At 40.6% G+C, this 20,577-nt stretch overlaps 1 protein-coding gene across 7 annotated transcripts in view; it reads left to right on the plus strand.

The window, feature by feature from the left end:
* Positions 1-20,577, plus strand: part of NRG1 (neuregulin 1) — a 184,390-nt gene that overhangs the window by 52,224 nt on the left and 111,589 nt on the right. For 3 of the 7 annotated variants that reach the window (XM_035140858.2, XM_035140857.2, XM_035140859.2), the window contains exons 4-5: positions 7,555-7,605; positions 9,387-9,437. The exons of 3 other annotated variants lie outside the window; for them this stretch is intronic. In XM_035140858.2, coding sequence (XP_034996749.2) covers positions 7,555-7,605; positions 9,387-9,437 — 102 coding nt within the window. The remainder of the gene's footprint in view (positions 1-7,554; positions 7,606-9,386; positions 9,438-20,577) is intronic. One more of the 7 variants, XM_035140860.2, reaches the window with a different exon arrangement.

A 20,577-nucleotide genomic window follows, 5' to 3' on the forward strand; every position in this document is an offset into this window, starting at 1 on the left:
ACCTAGACAGCATCTTAAAAAGCAGAGACATCACCTTGCCTACAAAGGTCCGTATAGTTAAAGCTATAGTTTTCCCAGTAGTAAAGAAAATACTTTGTACAATACATTTTTCCAGTTAAAAGGTTCTGATTTTCCATAACTGCTTGCTGGTACAACCATAGCAACCAGCTTTCACGTTAATAACAATAATACTTGGCACTTGCTGTTTCAGACTCTTTTGAGGAAGCAGGCTAAAATTTGTTTTTGTGTATGAGAGAAAGACTTGGATATGGTAAGATTAAAACTGAGCCAGATTTATCAGTGGACACCCAGAGTATGATGGTAAAATAATTACTTGTAGTGGTTATGATTGGATTTATATTATGACAATAATAAAGAGTAGGTTAAAAGGAACCCTTGCATTGGGTAGGGCTAGGCTATCTAGAGACATGCCCACTGGTCTCTTGCAATTGTGGAACTTATCATACTGCCCTGCATTCTGACATTACTTTTGCAGACTCTGTTCAGGATATGCTAGGGACACGGGTGGCGCTGTGGTCTAAAGGTCAGCGGTTTGAATCCCTGTGACAGAGTGAGCTCCCATTGCTCTGTCCCAGCTCCTGCCAACCTAGCGGTTAGAAAGCAAGTAGATAATTAGGCACTGCTGTGGCGGGAAGGTAAACGGCGTTTCCGTGCGCTCTGGTTTCCGTCACGGTGTCCCGTTGCACCAGAAGCAGTTTAGTCAGGCTGGCCACATGACCCAGAAAGCTGTCTGTGGATAAATGCCAGCTCCCTTAACCTTGAAACGAGATGAGCACTGCAACCCCATAGTCACCTTTGGCTGGAATTAACTGTCCAGGGGTCCTTCACCTTTACCCTTTTTTTTGTAACAGTATATGCTATTATTTTCTCTCAACATCTAATTGGAGAACTGGTGAAATTGTACACAGTTTGAGAGGGCTGTTTCAAGACAATTGGTCAGGGGCTGAGCAAGTGTAAACCGCCTTGAGTATTGTATGATAGAAAGGCGGTATACAAATTAAAAGTGATGATGATGATGAAGTAAAAGATCAGAGGGATAACTGTGTTCACAACAATTGGAAGGTTGGTGTGCACATAGAGAGAATAGTAACATAGTAATGCTGTAGTTGTCAGTTGATTTTTGACAATTACAGACCCCTTGTTGCTCAGCCCTGTTCACTCTGAAAAATCTCTGAATAACTGTGGAACATTCCACTCTCTCTTGAACAGAAAAGAGAGTTGTTTCAAGATAGCTCTGTATTGCTCTGTGATTTTGCTTGTCAAAAGTTAACACTCCCGGTTATCATTGCGAATGCCTTGTATTGTTTTTCTGAAGGTGGCTATCTCATCTCAAGAAAGTGGTACTCATCTCCATTAATCTCAAAGAAAGTGATGTACATTAAAGTGATGTTGCTGTCCATTACAGTCATACCTCAGTTTAAGTACGCTTCGGTTTGAGTACTTTCAGTTTAAGTACTCCACGGACCCGTCTGGAACAGATTAATCCACTTTCCATTACTTTCAATGGGAAGTTTGCTTCAGCTTAAGTACTCTGCGGAACATCTGGAAAGGATTAATCCACTTTCCATTACTTTCAATGGGAAAGTTCGCTTCAGGTTAAGTTCGCTTCAGGTTAAGTACAGACTTCCGGAACCAATTGTGTACTTAAACTGAGGTACCACTGCAATCTGGTTTGCACAGCACACTTGCTCCAATCCACAGCTTTGCATGAAGGGTCCTGCCGGGGTTGGGTAGTTGTGGTCATTTCACTCGTAGCCCAATAGTTCTGCTGCTGTGCCACACTGAGCTAAGCCACTCTTTGGCATAGCATGCCAAGCAATCTCAGGCTTGTGTTGTAATTACCTAAACAAGCTGTAAGAAAGGTTTGTCCTAAGGCTGGGTGAGCTAAAACCATCGAGTAAGGTCAATGGTGGAGCAAGATGATTGGGCACCAAGGGCGGTACGGGTGCCCTGCACCCAGGGGCGGGGCCAGCCGCCCACAAGGCGGGACGAGCCAGGGCAGGTGTGCCATTGGGGGTGAAGTCAAACTGTTGGTAAGTTACTGCTCCTGCTGTGGCTATACTGCCCCAGTATAGGAAAAGACACATGTTATTGCATGTGGAGCAGATGATGCCTGGCAGTGTGGCGTAGTGGTTAAGAGCAGTAGACTCGTAATCTGGGGAACCGGGTTCGCGTCTCCGCTCCTCCATATGCAGCTGCTGGTTGACCTTGGGCTAGTCACACTTCTTTGAAGTCTCTCGGCCCTACTCACCTCACAGGGTGTCTGTTGTGGGGGAGGAAAGGAAAGGAGATTGTTAGCCGCTTTGAGTCTCCTTCCGGTAGTGATAAAGCGGGATATCAAATCCAAACTCTTCTTCTTCTTCTTTATTTTTTCTTTCACCACCATCTTGTTCTTTAGGTTTTAAGGGTTGAGGATCCGCATGAAGGCAAGCTCTGTTTGGGGTTTCCTTCCCAACACGGGCATGTGAATGTTCTAGAGGCTGCCTTTTCCATCTATATTTGAAAGATTTTTCCTTAATAAGGCTGCTGTTCATTCTGTTTTTATCACAGGTTATTTCTCCTTTTTCTGCTAGCTATTGTGATGTTGGCAGTCTGGTCTACCCTTCAGCTTATTGTCCTCCCAGGAATATTATTTCCATTTAGCCAGGTATTTCTGATAAGGTTGCCTTACTAGCAAGTATTTGGATATCTCACCTAGGTCACCTTCAAATAAATAATATTTTGAAACCAATTAATAGAATCGGGGGGGGGACTAAAGGTCACATACATATTTAGCTTTTTAATGCTAATAGGTCCTCTGTTCTTAAAAACTATAGTAAAGAGTGTTATTTTGCCATGTTTCAAAATGCAGCCCTCCTTAGGAGAGAGTAATTGAGGTCGGGAAAGATGTGTGAAGTTCTACAAGAGGGTGATATAAATAGCAGACACTGAGGCTTGGGTACATTTATGATAATTGCTTTTCGCCAACTAATTTGTCACTTTTTCTCTCTACAAAGAGTCTTGCTACACCTTTATTGTGTGGGCTTTGTCACACTGTAAGTATCTTATGAAACTCTAATGAAGGGCACTGATAACATCTCTTATAAATTAAGGACAACGTTTTCAAGTATGTGTGCCAAACATACCGGTAATAAATTTTAATCTATATTTAGACTTGTATGGAAAGGGCTAGCAGCCTCATACCCAGCATTGCTTGAGAATTCCAAGAAACCAGCAAATCAATGAGTAGTTAAAATCAGTGCTGTTTTATAAGGTTCAGTCCTCCATTTTGATCAAAATTGTCATCCACTTGTTTCCTAACATAGGCAAGGGCCTCCTTGCCCTAAGGACCATGATGCAAAGTGTCCAAATGCATGCTGAGCAACAAAATACATACAGTGGTGCCTCGCAAGATGAATTTAATTCGTTCCGTGAGTCAATTCATTTTGCAAAAAATTCGTCTTGCGAATCACGGTTTCCCATAGGAATGCATTGAAATTCCTTTTTTTTTGCCCATAGGAACGCATTAATTAAATTTCAATGCATTCCTATGGGAAACCATGATTTGCAAGATGAATTGTTCGCAAAACGAATTCGTCTTGCGAGTCACCATCAGATCGCAAGACGCATTCGTCTTGCGAAAAATTCGTCTTGCAGGGCATTCATCTTGTGAGGTACCACTGTAGTAGTATTTAGCATGGGTGGTGTTGAACCTGGAAGATGGTCTTTGTGGCTTTAAAGAAACTCTGTGCATCATGAGGGTCGGCTAAGTGCTGGATCTCTTGAGCTTTTTTTTATCCACCAGGTGTTTTTTATTTCTCTGGTTCTTCTTTCAACCTCAGCCTTAGCGTTGGCACAGGTTTTTTTCTTAGTGGCACAGTTTCTATCTCTTTGCCGTGCTAAGAGGAAGGCACGCTTGTCAAATCCACACCATGATCAACTCCCGCCTGGAAACCAATGTCCCAACTGTGGAAGGACATGTGGATCCAGAATTGGCCTCCACAGTCACTTATGGACCCATGGTTAAAATCGTGTTTATGGAAGACAATCTTACTCGGCTACGAGTGATCGCCAAAGAAGAAGAACGACCTGGGAGGTAAAGGACACTGTGTTCTGTGCGCCAGAAGCAGTTTAGTCATTTTGGCCACATGACCCGGAAAAACTGTCTGCGGAGAAACTCTGGCTCCCTTGGCCTGAAAGCGGAGATGGTGTGCTGCACCCCATAATCAAATTTGACTGGACTTAACTATCTAGGGGCCCTTTACCTTTTGCATGCAAAACAGAGTGCTCTACCATTGAGCTACAGCTTTATATCTTGTCTTGAATAAGATAATTACTGGGTTGGTTACCTACTGTATTGACAGCTTCGAGAGCTTAAAGCTAGAATAATATTGATAGTTCTAGTATGCCATGCCTGCCTATAAAATGAACCGATCCTTGCCCCTCAGAAAAGTATGAAATGTGGCTTGTAAATAAGTTTAAATTATTAACCAGCTGTTAACAGGGAGCTGACCAAAGATCATTCTTCCTCCTCTATGGATTAGGGTTTTAAGAAAACAAAAAAACAGATTATTTGAGGACTTGAGCAGAGGACTTGTTCGGATTCCAGGAGTCATGCCTGCTGAGTTTCCTGTGGGAGTAAGGAACTCATCTCCATCAGCTAGCCAAATCTATGTGCTAGAACAATCGATTGTATCTAGGGTGGCTGAACTTTTCTGAGGATTTCTTAGGCTACAAATACCATCTTTAATCTGTTTTCTCGTTTTCTTCTAAATATATGCTTATTCCTTCTGCTCACCTGTAGAAGGGGAAGAAGCATGGGTGAACATTTCCAGGGAATTTTGTGGTGCTTCAATCAAAGATTGAATTAGGAATTGGCTCCCTTAGAAGAAATGCTTTGCTGTTGTGAACATAGATGAAGGAAGACAATGGTTCTGTGTATTTCTTGAAGGCTGGCAAATATTTAGAAGGCAATTGTAGCTCTTCCAGAAATTTTGTTGCCATCTGCCTTTGGCAAGCACTGGAGCAAGTATTGCACTCCTTCAAGTAACTTCTTCCTGTTTTCTGTTTATCCCATTCCGGTTTTCTTCTAATGGAGCCAAGAACTAGCTTTTCCTAAAACAGTGATTTTACACCAGCTGTAACATAAATGTGGTAATGATAGAGTTTAGTAGTTACTGTCTCAGGGTCTATGTGACTCAACTTCATGTGACTATCAAATTAAATACTTGATGTATATTATTAGCTCACTAATATTTAAGTTGGTTCTATAAGCTTGGCCTTTATTTGGCTGAATGGTACATTTGTTTCCTGTAAGAAATGTGCTTCCTAAAAAAAAAACCTGGACTTTTTGTTAGGAAAGTGATGGGGAAATGCACTGAAAAATGTGGGATGAACAAATGATTAATTCGAAGACACTGCACAAGCAAATCACGAAGAATGCTCATTGTTGCATAACTTTCCTGAAAACAAATAAGAACAGATGTTCAATAAAGACCGGACACATTCTAAGCTCTGCATAAGCATTGTGCAATTAAATCAGGATGAATTTTCAATAAACAGGTAATCTGGAGCCCTCAACAGCATCCCCAAGGATGGAAGAGAGGCTGTATGTCTTGGAAGCCTTAAACTGTACATTGGATAGAAGTAGTAAAAGTATTATGTGTGGACACCTAGTGGCTTTGTATGACTGGGAATGGGTACAATTAATAGAGGTACTTCCTTGTATTTTGCATAGCATTCAGTATTTCTAAGAGTCTGGCAGATCTGAAGAATTGGATTACCATAACTACATGTATCATATTCCATCTGGCATATTCATTCCTTCAAATGTCTGAAATTTCTTCGGCCTGCTCTTACCATTCTAAGCCAGAAAATCCTGATGCATCTTGAAATAAGATTACCTGTGTCTTTTCTTATATTTCATGTTGCACTATAGACACCATATAGCTCATATAGAGAGGTGGGATACACATGCATTGTGGCTTTTCATACTACAAGTTGGAAGTTTACAGTTTAATTGAAAGACTCTCTATTCAGGTATCACTAAGAACAACCCTAGCAATCATCTTGGAAGGTGACTATTAGTTATATATAGTTGCCTTGTCAAAGGGTTCATGTGTTGCACAAGAGTTATGTGTCCAGAATTAACTGAAGTGTTTGTGTGTGTGTGTGTGTGCTCATTGAGATACCACATTAGCTTTAAAAAAAACCAATCCTGAAAAAAAAACTTTTTCTTTGGTGCCACTTCTGTATGAATAGAATTCTAGGTCTTGGGTGGGGGGGGGGTGTCATCTAGCCCAACCTCTTGATCAATGCAGATGCAATGACAGCATCCCTAACAGATGGCTACTTCTGGATGGCTATCCACCATGTACTTAAATAGCTTCAGTTATTAAGGAGTCTACATTCTCTTCATGATTACACTGTCAAACAGAAAATGTATCCAAATATCAGCTTTCCTGCAATTTCTACCTAGAAGGTCTAGTCCTGCTCCTAGTCTTGTCTTCTGGAGCAACAAAGAACAAGTCTGTTGCATCTTCTATGTGACAGGCCTTCAGATATTTGAAAGCTGTTACCATGTTTTCCCCTCGAATGCCTTTTCTCTCCAGGCTATGCATACCCAACTCTTTCAACTGCTCCTCATAGGTTTCAGGTCATTGGCATCCTTGTCCCCCTCCTCTAGGTGTGCTCCAACTTATCAGTGCCCTCTTTAAAATTTGGTGCCCAAACCTCAACACAGTACTCCAGATGTGGCTTGACCTACGCAGAATAGGGTGAAACTCTTGCTACTTTGTACAGTTCTATTTACACAACTTAAAACTGCATTAGGTTTTTTTAGTAGTCATATTGCAGTGTTGGCTCAGCTTCAGCTTGTGATCATCTAAGATACCTAGATGCGTTCTGCATGACCAGAGGAGAAATGACTGGGAAGAGCGCAGAGAGAAGAAACGCTGTGGTGCATCTGCACCAGTGAAACCAGACACCTTCATCTGCCCTGGTGGCAATAAAACATGTCTTTCCCATACTGGTTTGACTTGGATGGTACACTTTTCCATTGTCTCTCAGGATCAATGGATGCCGACAATAAACACTTCTGTGAAACCAGGTCTCCCATATCTTATACGTGTGCCTTGTCCCCCCCCTCCCTTTTTTGTACAGGACATTTGCACACATCTATTTCTGTTGAATTCTATCTTATGTGATTCAACTCTGTGTTCCAGTTCGAGAACATATCTATCATTTTCCAAGTTCTAGTATAATTCCCCATGTGGAACAGACAAAGGCAAAATAGCAATCGAGTAATTAATTCACCAAGACATGGCTTGCCAAACTCCACACAGCCTTAACTTATGTCAACCCCTTTCAGTTTTGCCATTTATGATACTTAATTGATATGATACTTTTTCTGATCCATCCACTTATAAGATGTAATTTTCTTAAGGCAAATGAAGAGTTGCAAGAAACCCTGCAAGTTTCATCAGGACACAACCTTTTACACATGGCAATGCCCTGGCATGTGTAACTGCTTCTCATCTTTGTTTTGTTTTGCAGAACCCACCAACATGATACCAGTTTTGACAAAAGCATCAAACACATCCTCACGTAAGTCAAGTTGAAATGTTTGCCTCCTTGAAGCAAATTCTGCAGGCTCAGTCTTTCTCTACATCTTTACAGTTTTACCTTACTGGATCTTCGGCATGTGGGAGAAAAAAGAAATCAATCTGATTTCCTGGACTTTGTTTAATGCAGTATTGAGACCTCAGCTGGAGTTTAATGCCTCCATCTTTAAATGTGGTCCTAGGTTGCCCATTGCAACAGCCAGTCATTTACAGTAGGGCTCTAGAGATCACTGTTTATAACTTGGAACCTGCTAGGTGTTCATCCTTTCTTCTTCCTTAATAATGTCCCAGTATGTAAATGCATCTAATTTCTTCTGCTGTCGCATGTGCCTTCTTGTAGCATGGCAGTGCTGAATTTTAGTGTTTTTGGAAGTTATGAAAAGGCAATCTCAGAATAGGTCTTTTGCTTCTATAGTTAATATCGCATATGCTTCCCTTCTAGGAACATGCATGCTTTATAAAATATTATATTAGTGGAAGCATTTTAGATCTGTCCTTATGTTGCCTTCCTTGGGATGGTTCTCAGGGTATTTATAATGGGGACCACATTCAGGTTTTCTATGAACTTTTCTTTATGATATCACAAGATTGAGTTCCCCACTCCCTGTGCGAAGTGCATGCAGCTGCTTGTTCTGCTAATTTGTCAACTTCGTAGGACTTCCAGTTTTCTGAGATGCCTCTGTTTAACAGAGCCTGGCTATAGAATGACATTCTGAACTAGAGCAAAAGGATTCCTTCGCAACATTAACAATTTTTATTTTCTTTACATTGCAATGTAGTCGAAGCAAAATTCCAAGTATGGTTGATACTTGGCCAATAAATTATTCTATTCTATTCTATTTTGAAATTGTCTTCAGCCTATTCTTGGCTCGTTTTTAATCGGTCCTGTGCCCATTTTCCACACAGTTTCAGAAGCCTAAACAATCCTGATTCCTTTCCTAGTTCTCTTTATTTCAGCTAGTCTTCAGAGTCTTTTTTTTTTGTCAGCTGGTCTGTTTCAGTTCTTACGATTTACATTTTAAACTAATTCAAGTTGAGTTTCTATTCAATCTAAATCTTCCGCATGTTACACTGGCTAATCTGAAGCTTCTTTAAACCTGCCTCTTGGTTTGGCCTTCCCGTCCTAGCATGGATATTTTCAAAAGAGCTACATGTTACAAGTTCTTTGTTTGTCGAACCATCTAAACATAGCATTTTTTCTTGTGAAACCGAAAGTCCAATTGTCATGAGCCAGGAAGTGTTATATTTCTTGCACTTTCTGCCAATTTATGTAATAAAACAAAGTGATTCTTTTCAGCCCTTGAATTTCTGGGTGGCCTGTTACAAACAGCTGAAAACATTTCCAAAGCTCTACCTGTTTTGTGCCGATGGAGCTTGCTTATTTGTTTATTTATTTAATGGGTTATTCATAGTGTGCCTAAGACATCATCAAATTGCTTTCTCTATTATTTATATATTGAATTTATATACCACCTTTCATCCTTGGATCTCAGGGAGCTTCACAGCATAAAAATACAAAATAAAAACACAAAAAACATGCTAAATACAAGACAAAGTGATAACAACTCCCCCCCCCCCACACGCACAAACACATTTTTGAAGATATGGAATATCAACCAGCTTTTCAAGATTCTTGCTTTCCAGAGCTGCTTTTCCTTCTTTTTAAGGAGAGAAGTATTTGATTTTTCTGGGAATCCACTGTGGGCTCCAATAGGAAGGCAGAGCATCTCTATTATCTATCATATTGCCTTCTGTGTATTGCAGAACTTATAGACAAGATTCCAGCATCGACGGAAGGAACAAATACATCTTCTTGTAAGTACACACTAATAGCAATCTTACTGAGTTCATACAATGCTTTCTTTCTGGTTTGGTTAGTACAAAATAAATATTCAGGGCTGCAAAAGCTTTCCAAAACATAAGCAACAATGAGATTTTCTAGACATGAGTTTGGCTCCAGGTTTCAGAGGGAGAGAGTAATGGAGACCTAAGTGTGCCGTTGAGAGGAGGGGTCTTCCCCCTCCCCCCGGCATGTTTTAGTCTTTTCCCCTGCTTACAGAAGGGATGGGCAGACTTCCATTCTACAAAGATTTGGCAGAAGTGAATAATATAATTCTGCTAAGGCTACAAAATGGATTGTGGAAGTTAGAATGGCGGATGTGATGATTGCAGGCAAAAGTTGTACACAAAGCGACATAACATCTCTGAAAATGTTGCATACAATGTGGAGCGGTGTTTTTCTGACACGGAATCATAGAGTTGTAAGGGACCCCATGGATTAGATAGTACAACCCCCCACAATACCGGAATCTTAACTACAGCATCCATGACAGATGCCATCCAACCTCTGCTTGAAAACTCCCAATGAAAGACAGTCCTTCCCTTCTGAGGGAGTCCATTCCACTGTCGAACCAGTCTTACCATCATAGAATTCTTCATGATGATTAGTTGGAATATCCTTTCTCATAACTTGAATTCCGTGTGACAGCCCTTTAGATATTTGAAGATGGTTATCATATCACCTGTCAGTCCTCTCTGACTCAGTCGGGCTAAACATACCCCTCTTAGTCAGGCTAAGCAACTCCTCCAGACTCTTTTATCATCTTGGTCACACTCAGCACACGTTCCAGCTTGTCAGTATCCTTTTTCAATTGTGGTACCCAGAATTGGACACAGTACTCCAGGTGTGGTCTGACCAAGGCAGAATAGAGTGGTACTCTTCCCTTGATTAGGACACTACTGTCTGTTGATGCAGCGCTAGCTTTATTTGCTGCTGTTGACTCAGGTTAAGCTTGTGGTCTACCAAGACCCCCCTAGGTCCTTTTCACATGTACTACTGGCAATCCAGCTGTATTTGTTACAGCTGGTGCTTCCTGCCTATGTGTAGAACCTGACATTTGTTCCTACTGAAATTCATTTTGTTAGTTTGGGCCCAGTTCTCCAGTCTGTTAATGTTACCTTGAATTCTGATTCTGTATTCTGCGGCATTAGCTACACCTCCTGGTATGATGTCATCTGCAAAATTGATAAGCATCCTCTCAATTCCTTCATCCAAGTCATTTTTAAAGACGATGAGCAACAACAGGTCCTGGGCAGAACTTTTTCCCAGGATGATGAGGAACCATTAATGAGCACTCTTGGGGTTTGGTCAGTCAAGTTAGTGTGCAAGGATGCGACATCTCATATTGGAGGAAAGGTTGTGATGCAGCACGTTTCATTGTAGCAGAAGTAAGAATATAAGTGTATACTCCCCCTCAACCACATTTGCTCCTTATCTCAGATTCTGGTAGTCCTGCCTTATAGGGGCAGGTGGTGTATTGCATTGCATTGCATTGCATTGCATTGCATTGCATTGCATTGCATTGCATTGCATTGCATTGCATTGCATTGCATTGCGGGCTTTCCATCATGGGATGAGGGTGTTCTGTTGTGCTTGGGGGTGTCATTTTGGTATGCTTAACTCACATGGAGGGTGCGAAGATAAAATGGTGGGGAGACCATCCATGGCTCCTTGGAACAAGAGTGGGATTGAAATGTCAGAAATGTGTCATATATTCCACCTGCTGGCATGGATGGTAGTTGTCTGCAAGCAACGCTTCAGAGGGCTCTCTTTGCCCATTGAAGCTACTCTAGTAGCCCATCGGCATGACAACTTTAAACAGCACTTTACTGATTGAGTGTGATCTTGGGAGCCTGGAGTTCATCTCTGCTTCCCAGCACTAATTAATTAATTATTCCTCTTTTAACGATAGCCCAGACCTAGTGCTCTATATTAGATAGACCATTTGACTGATACATTATGACAGCTCCCGTGTTCTGTAAAACCTACTGTGCTAAACTGCAGATGATCTATATATAACTGACCTTAATTCACACTGGTAACTACAGCAGAAGTGAAATATCTAATTTTTTCCAAAACATCTTGACCTTGCTATGAGGAGAATTGAGGGAAATATGTCTTAAAATTAGTATTAAGATTCTGCTTGCATATTATACTAGCTATTGGATTGTTTCCTGATTTTAACTGGGTCACACAATATTTATTTTCAGGTGCATATAGTAAATAAGTCTCTACCAACAACAATAAGAAAGTTAGCATTTTCAAAGGTATCCAACAGCATTTTGAGGTTCAAGCTAAATTTCATTTATTGTGGGTCACACAATATATATATTATTGTGGGTCACACAATATTTGTTTTCAGGTGCATATAGTACCATAAATAAGTCTCTACCAACAACAATAAGAAAGTTAGCATTTTCAAAGGTATCCAACACAGTTTTGAGGTTCAAGCTAAATTTCATCCTTCTAGTCTAATGTAAGATAGAAATACGTTGGGGGTCCACGTTATAAAACTGATGAGCTCAACATTTGCAGTTGTGTGTCATACTGCAAAGATGTTATTTTTAAAAAATGACCGAAAGACAGGGGGAAATGGAATTGGCCTCTTAAGAAACTGATTTTCTCATTCTAAACACAACTATCTGAAAATGCCTAATGGATTTCAGCTTGTCTCTCCCCCCCCCCCTTGCACCAAAGTAAGCATGGCTGAGAGCAGAATGACTATTCTTAAAGTTTCACAAGAACATTGCATGCTGATTGGTATTTCACAGTTACGTACAACTTGTAACAGCCACCATGAGAACAAAGTAACTTTCTTTCCCTTCTATGACAATATGGGAGCTTATTTTAGAAAATTACATATTAATAACACCTTTGCACCAAATGTTAGAAAATTGCCTTAAGACCATTAGAAAAAAAATAAGGGGAAAGCTTCTAGATGACACTTTTAAAGAAACTTAAAAAAAACAAAACCCATGGCTATCTAAGTCTTCTTGCAAAACATGTTTAAGTAGCTAATTTTCCAGAGTTCTTTTGTTTAATGTTTTTATGGAATTGCTTTGGGCTTTGGAAAACATTTAAAACCCATAATTATCTAATTTTACAGAAAGGTGTTTGATGCAGTATCACTCCAGTGCTTTAATTGAAGTACTTTTATTTTATTATTATATATTTATTTATACCCTGCCCTCTCCCCCCCCCCCTTTTATGGGACTCAAGGCAGTTTACAAATACTGTAAAAACAAAAACATAGAAAAAGTAATCCTTAAAAACAATTATACATGGAGAGAATTAAAACTATATACATATATAAAATATATTAAAACTATACCAATAATTGCAGGCATCCCCAAACTGCGGCCCTCCAGATGTTTTTGCCTACAACTCCCATGATCCCTAGCTAACAGGACCCGTGGTCAGGGAAGATGGGAATTGTATTCCAAAACATCTGGAGGGCCGAAGTTTGGGGATGCCTGAATAATTGCAATAAAAAACAGCACAGTCCCAGCCTGTCAGGGGACCTTCCTACAGGGAACCTCCCCCCATCCTGCTGACCAGCACTTCGCCCAGTGAGAGCAGCAGCAATGGGTCAGGTGGGAGGAATGAGGAAGTTAGCGGGATGGAGGAGGCAAAGCTCAGTGATGTGGGAGAGCCCTTGCGCAACCTTGACCAAGAGGTGGAGGGGAACAGGCAGCCCCTTTGGGGGCCCGAATTAAGGTGTGCCACTAAACGTAAGGTCGGGAGGAGGCGTTTCAGGATGCCCAAGCTCTTATGCTGGTCATGCAACAGGAAACGTCCACTCCCGGATTCTGCGAGTGACTAGGAGGTAATGTTATCTGCTGCTCTCCACTGTAAATATGCATAATAAAACCGTTAAAGACCAGCACGGACTTGGGTGTCTTTACTCGAGAGTAGCTGCAACAACACCATTACAAAGCCCTTTCATTAAAAGCAGCCAGTTTCCCAAAAAGCCTGTTGGAACAAAAGAGTCTTCACCTGCCGGTGGAAAGAGAATAGGGAGCCAGTCTGGCTCCTTTAGGAAGGGAGTTCCAAAGTCTGGGAGCAGCAGCCATTGATAATGCCGTCTCCCACATCCCTACCAAGCATGCCTGTGAAGGTGGCAGGACTGAGAAAAGAGCCTCCCCTGAAGATCTCAAAACCCAGGCAGGGAATACAGTCTTTCCGACTGCTTGGACCTAGGCCGTGGAGGTCTTTGTAGGTCATAACCAGCACTTTGAATTGTGCCTGGAAACAGACCAGTAACCAGGAAGTCATATGCTCGCTATAACCATCCCTGGTCAACAGATTGATTAGGATGATAACTGACTACTTTTGAATTGTTAGGGAGTACAAGACAATGTGAAAATATTCATGTATGGTTTTAATTAATCCCACAATAACTACAAACTACTTTATTGTTTTTCAATATTGCAATTTGTTTGGAGTGAAGAAAAGTGACAGTACCCATTATGGTGCCACAGGTTCTGTTTTTTTGCTGCAGCAAACCAACATGGCTATCCCTTTGAGAAAAGAATCCACTTAGTACAGCGTATATTGCGGAAAACTGAGTAATATAGGGCCTTTTTCCTCCTTGCTTGTTGCAGGATAGAACTTTCCCTGCAAGTGAACAAATAGCCGAGATTTAAAACTTGCTTCGTTTTTCATTAAACATAACTTCCAAGTTCTTCCTTAAAGTCTTTGAATTAGTTAAGCAGTAGGTGCAATTTGTCTTGTGTGTTCAGGGTTGCAGTGACCTGGAACAAATATCTTGCAATCTCCAGTTCTTTTGCATTTTGCTGGTAAGGGAGTAGTAGTTCTGAAATCCTACACCCTAGGGCCTTGGTGGCTTGATTTCATGAATTTTAAAGTTAGCTGGCTGCTTTTACACCTAAAAGGGAAATGATGTCATTTTGTGATGTTAAAGGAGGAGCTCATAGAAACACACTGCTTCAACATCCCAAGAAAATAACTATAAGCTGTGCTTTCTAAACACAAGTTGTTTTAAAATCAAAGCATGTACTAAAAGTTTAAACTTTTTAGTGCAATGGTGGAATTGAATCCAAGGCCATCATCAAGGCAGCCATGTGTGATTGGCTATACAGTGGTACCTTGGTTGTCAATCAGCTTGGTTCCTGAACAAATTGGTTCCTGAACACCACAAACCCGGAAATGAGTGTTCCGGTTTATTAAGTTTCACAACCAAGGTACAACTGTACTCCCAATGGAAGGTGAATGCTTTTAACTTGGGCAGCAGCCCTACACAAGCCATAGCAAACTTTGGAAGTTGGTGTCTCTAATATGCAGAATCCTCTTTAGAGTTTTCAAGTTTTATTGGACACACTTAAGTAGCTCTCAGCATTGGGATATGAACAATGAGAGTGCCCCGCCTTCTGTTCAAGCAAGTGTTGATGCATCACTAACCAACTGCCTATGGAGAGCCTACAAGCAGGACAGAAGTCCTGCAAAAGCATCCTGCCCACTTGCAATTCCCAGCCATTGATATTCAGAGGCACACTATCCCCAGTAGTAGAAGTATAACATAGCTTGTCTTGAGCAAGACACTATATCTAGCAGACCAATGTGCTATATCACAGAATTTTGAAGATTAAACATTCAGTATAGGTAACTTTGTACTCAGAAAGTGTTGTAGGAATCATTGAGTAGTGAGTTTATTTTTCTAGGGCAGGGGTGGCCAACTCCCAAGAGACTGCGATCTACTCGCAGAGTTTAAAAACTGGCAGTGATCTAACCTCTTTTGGGGGGTTCAGGTTAAAGTTGTTGAGTTTTTCTTAGGGAGGAGGAAAGCCCCCTTTTTGGGGGGGTGCAGGGCAAAAATATTTAGCTTTTTTTTAGGGGAGCCAAAGCTGTTGAGCTTCTTTGGGGGGGAGCCAGTGATCTACCAGTAATCTACCAAAGGCGTCCAGTGATCTACCGGTAGATCACGATCTACCTGTTGGACGTGCCTGTTCTAGGGGCACCATTCCTGAATCTCTGGAAAAGAACTAAAACAAATAGCCTTCTAATTTTCAAAATACAAAAAAATGTTTATCAGATCTGTATATATTGAAGCTGGTGCATGTTACATGTGGCCTTCTGTGGAACAGCAGTGTACTGAAACGGGTTGGACTATTTGCTTTCAGCCCAAACCCATTTTGGTACAAAAAATAGATAGTATGGGTTTTTCCATTACTACCTCTGTCAACACTTTGTTCCTTCTTTGACATAAAAAATATTGGTTCAAAACCTAAACAAATATTCACCTAACTTGTACATACGTAATTGGATAGTGTGCGGAAGGACAAAAATATACATACCAAATATCAGTATAGATAACTTGTAGACACAGAGTCAGGAATAAGTCCTTCATAAATTTAAGTTCAAATAATAGTTTATTTTGGGGTTCAGAAATGCTGCTCTTATCCAACTCTTTATATTTCTGTAAGAATATACTTTATTGTCTGTGTTTATAGCCACTGAGCTTTCGGTAAAGAATCAATCAAGTGCATATTGTTTGGTTAAGACTCATTGATATTTATCTGGTTTATCTGCATCTCAAAACATATAGACCATTTGAGGCTGAAATTAGCCATTAAGGAAAATTCATTGCTTTGTACTTTTCAGAGATTCTGTTTGAAATATTTGTTGTTGTTTAGTCGTGTCCAATTCTTCGTGACCCCAATGGACCTTAGCACGCCAGGCACTCCTGTCTTCCACTACCTCCCGCAGTTTGGTCAGACTCACGTTGGTAGCTTCGAGAACACTGTCCAACCATCTCGTCCTCTGTCGTCCCCTTCTCCTTGTGCCCTCCATCTTTCCCAGCATCAGGGACTTTTCCAGGGAGTCTTCTCTTCTCTTGAAATATTTACTATTATATTAAAGAGAGAGAAGAAACATGGAGGGAGAAGAGAAATTTGCTCAAAAGCTGAAGGGGCCACAAGCTGATTCAAAGCCTGCAGTTAAAAGCCTACTCAACATCTCTTAAAGAGGACGAAGCCTATGGTGATGTAATTAGCACCTGGATTCCTTCCCTCCCCCTTCCTTACCAATGTCAGAGGTAGTTCTGACTGCCTTGGCAGTGGGACAAAGAGTCACTCTCCCCTGGAAGCATCTCCACCCATACCAGACACAGAGGCACAACAGGTAACAACAACATCATAGCCAGGAGCACAGGGTTTTCCCTGCCACACAATTACTTTTCTCAGGCAGCAGGTATGGAAAGTAAATGTACAGGCTGTTTAGTTATTAGCATGATAAATATTCATAGAGAACTGAACACATTGCAGAGCTGCAGTAGTTGAAGGGCACTGAATATCACCCATATGGAATTCCTGTGCAGATCCTAATGCCTGTGGCGTCTTCCTAGTTCTGGGATCCAACAAGTCTGCAATGGAAACACAATGAATTGCTTAATGTGTAACTTTTACTATTTTGCAAAAGTTTCTATATTAGCCAGCTGTTGTTTTGCACCATATTTGAATGAAATGCAAATCTCAGGCTTGTTGCAACCACGATCAAACACTTTACATTCATCCCCTTGCACTGGTGGTGGGGGGGAGGAGTGTCTGAGCCCGAGTCTCTCTGTGCCATGTTTCTGTAAACTTGCGAACCTTTCTGGAGGAGGGTATTTCAATTACGGCCACCAGTGAGAAGGTCCTCTCTCCTTGGCCTTGTTTCATTTGGTGGCCCCAAGCTGACATGGTCCCAAGCTTATCAATAGGCAAAACCAGCACTTTATGGACTAAGCTGCTACAGCACTGGCATGATGCAATTGAAACATGTGAGGTGCCTTCCTGCCTGTGTTCCTGGTCCAAATTCTCTGGCACCTTACAATGACTGACATTCATTCTTGCAAAGCTAGTGGAATGTGAAACACTGCACTTGAGAGTCATATTGCAGTGATGGCAAAACCCTGCGCTCTTGTCCCTGATGCAGATCTCTCTGGGGAATATATTTTATGCAGAAATCACACAAAGGCAGACTGCGCTCCACACGGTCATATCCTTAAAAAAGTCTTAAACACCCCAGTAATCCCAAGGCAGGTATTTTCTGAATATGAAATACTTAACATTTTTACCACTTTTCAATAAATCAGAGTTCTTCACATGCGTTATCTCAGTAGTTCTAGACATGAAAGATAGGGCATTATTATTCCTTTATTGCAGGGTAGCCAAGTCTTGCCCAAGGCCACAGTAAGTTTGTGACTGAGATGAGATTTGAACCAGGACTTCCTAACTTGCAACTCTTTGTTTGCTACACTGCATGCTTTTTGAGTTTGAGAAATTCCCTTTTTGTGCTTTCCCATCCAATTTGACTGGCCTAGTATGTCAACAGAGCTGGCCTTGGGCCACTTGTACCTTAAAATCAATATGTCTCCTATCACTGAGAACTTTATCACACATAATGTGATAGCAAATATGTGCTCAGGAGGGAGCTGCAACTAATACTTGATTCTTGACAAATTTATTTCTGTGACATCTGTGGTTATAAATCAGTTTGGCACATTCACACTTTGCAGCTTTAAGTATGCACACAAAGCATATTGCATTTATACCTTAAAAAGATAATGTGTGAAGCAGCTTTAACTCAGCTTGATCTTTTATTTAACTATTTAGAAGGATATCTTGTTCATCCTGAATGTTCGGGATGGGCAATAGATGTTGAAAAAAGAAAACCACCTTCCCCTCCACAAATACCATAAAAATGTGACATAGTTCAAAATTTCCCTATGCTTTGCTGATATAAACTAGATTGCTAAAGTCAATAGGCCTTACAACTCTTCTCAGGCAACTTTGTTCATAGGGATCCTTTGGCACTGTTTGGGTTCTGTGAAAATATGTGGCTTTTGTTTTCAAGTATAGAAGATGCACTTAACAACATGCCATTGCTCTATTTAGTAACACCTACTGAAATGTCTGTGTGGGAAGAACAGAGCAGCTAAGGAAAAAAGGCTTTGGGTAGAAAAACCTGTTAATAGGGAGCAGAACGTACATGCCGTCACCTCGGAGCTTTCATTTTTTAATTCCATAGAATAGATAAAGGACTTCATGCTAACATAATAGCTGTGGTCCAGGTTATTCAGTTTCATTGGATAGTCTTATATGCACTGTCCTTTTGAGATAAAACAATTAAAACACAGCTAGTGGTATGGCCTCTCCAGTGGAGACCCAAGTGATAAAGAGGCAATGATTAAGTGTGAACAATATTGCAGGGGGGGGGGGAAACCTGATGCTGTAGTCACAGAGGTCTAAGTGAAAGGATATATAATGATTAAATATACTTGGTAGAATTGGAAAGGTATTAAGGAATGATCACTATCTGCTTTTTTTCTGTGTGTAAAAAAATAGATATCTGGGGTTGGCAGCTGAGACTGCAGATTGGCAATAGGAATCACTGAGAGATATTTACAGTTCTTTATTTTACATACAAGCAGCGCAGTTACAATCATGTGTCTGAATCCTCCAAGCCAGATTCAGGGAGTGGCTTCCTCCAGCTTCTCCCCCAACATAAGAGCTGAGGAAGCCTCATGGGACACCTCTGAGCCCTCCTTTTTAACCCTCTCCGTTCTCTGGGCTGAAGGCACCGGCATAGGCTCTCCGTCTGTCCCTGAGCTCCTGGTGCAGTGTTGTCCATCTGCTGCAGCATCAGAGAGCCCTAACTCCTCCTGGCTTTCTCCTGCTCTATTCCCCTCCCCCTCTCCCTCCTCCGTCATTTCCTGCTTGTCACCTTCTTCCCCCCCCCCAATATATTTATTAATTTTATAAAAACAAGAACAAAGCAAACATAAAAAACACAAAAATACACAAATACAATAAAAAATCACATGAATCACAAAACATAAAAATACAAATACACATTACAAAAAGAAGAAGAAACCATTTTAAATCACTCATATGTCTTAATGTTGTTGACTTCCTCAAGTCCCTCCTTTCTGCTTTTCATTATATATCATCCTTAGTAATTTCTATATCATGCTTCAATTATCTTATTATTACCTTAACTAGTAACACTTTCTATATTATACTTCAATCATACTATTTTTTCATATTAATTCTTTAAAAACAATTCTTATTATAACTTAATTATCTAAATCTTAATATTCTACTCTACCTCTACAAATCCACCTCTACAGCCTCCCTATACTTCCGAATCTTGTCTTAAACATTTCTTATATTACAATTATTTCTTAAATAAATTTTAAATTTATTCCAATCTTCTTCCACTGACTCTTCCCTCTGTTCCCGAATTCTCCCGGTCAGCTCAGCCAGTTCCATAAATTCAATCATATTCAACTGCTATCCGTCCACTGTAGGTATATCTTCAGTCTTCCAATTCTTAGCTAAAAGAATCCTTGCTGCTGTTGTGGCATACAGAAAAAACGTGATATCTTGGTAATTCCTCTCTAACTATCCCAAGTAAAAAAGCTGGTTTCTTAATAAATGTGTTTTTCAACACTTTTTTTCATTTCATTATACTGTAAATAATTTCCCAGAAATTCTTTACTTGGGGCCTGCCCGTCACTTTCTAACTGTTCCCATTCCGACTCTTCTCCTCCCCCCCGACCCAAGGGCATTCCTTGGCAGTCCCATGACAGTATGAGATTGTGATCCTAGATTTTTTTTAAAATATAAAAAACAACTTGTACACATTATAGATGTTTATTTATACGGTGTTATATACTTTATTTATTTACTTACTTACTTATTTATACATTGGATTCACTGGAGGGATGTACCGTAGTTGGAAATAAGTGGAGACATTTAAAGATAATAAGCAGCTTGAGTTGAATGCATGGTAACATGATGGAAAACCAGTGCAGGGATTTGAGAAGGATTGTTACTACAATATTTTGAATCTCTTACATTGCTGTGAAAATGTCCACTCATAGGAGTAGACTTCAGAGTAGTTCTTCTGATTTCTTTAACTGAGGCATGCATGGTCATAGAATTCTAGTTCCTATACAGAAAGTGTTACTAGCAAAGTGTGTTTCCATTGGTACCGCATCTACAAACTAAAGTTCTAATCTTTATAGTATATTTGAAAAACAGAAAATGGACAATACGTAAGAATGTTTAGCCCTCACGGTATGGGGCTTCCTCGTACAGGCTGCTGCTGATT

Source organism: Zootoca vivipara, chromosome 16 (assembly GCF_963506605.1).
Source record: "Zootoca vivipara chromosome 16, rZooViv1.1, whole genome shotgun sequence".
NCBI lineage: Eukaryota > Metazoa > Chordata > Lepidosauria > Squamata > Lacertidae > Zootoca > Zootoca vivipara.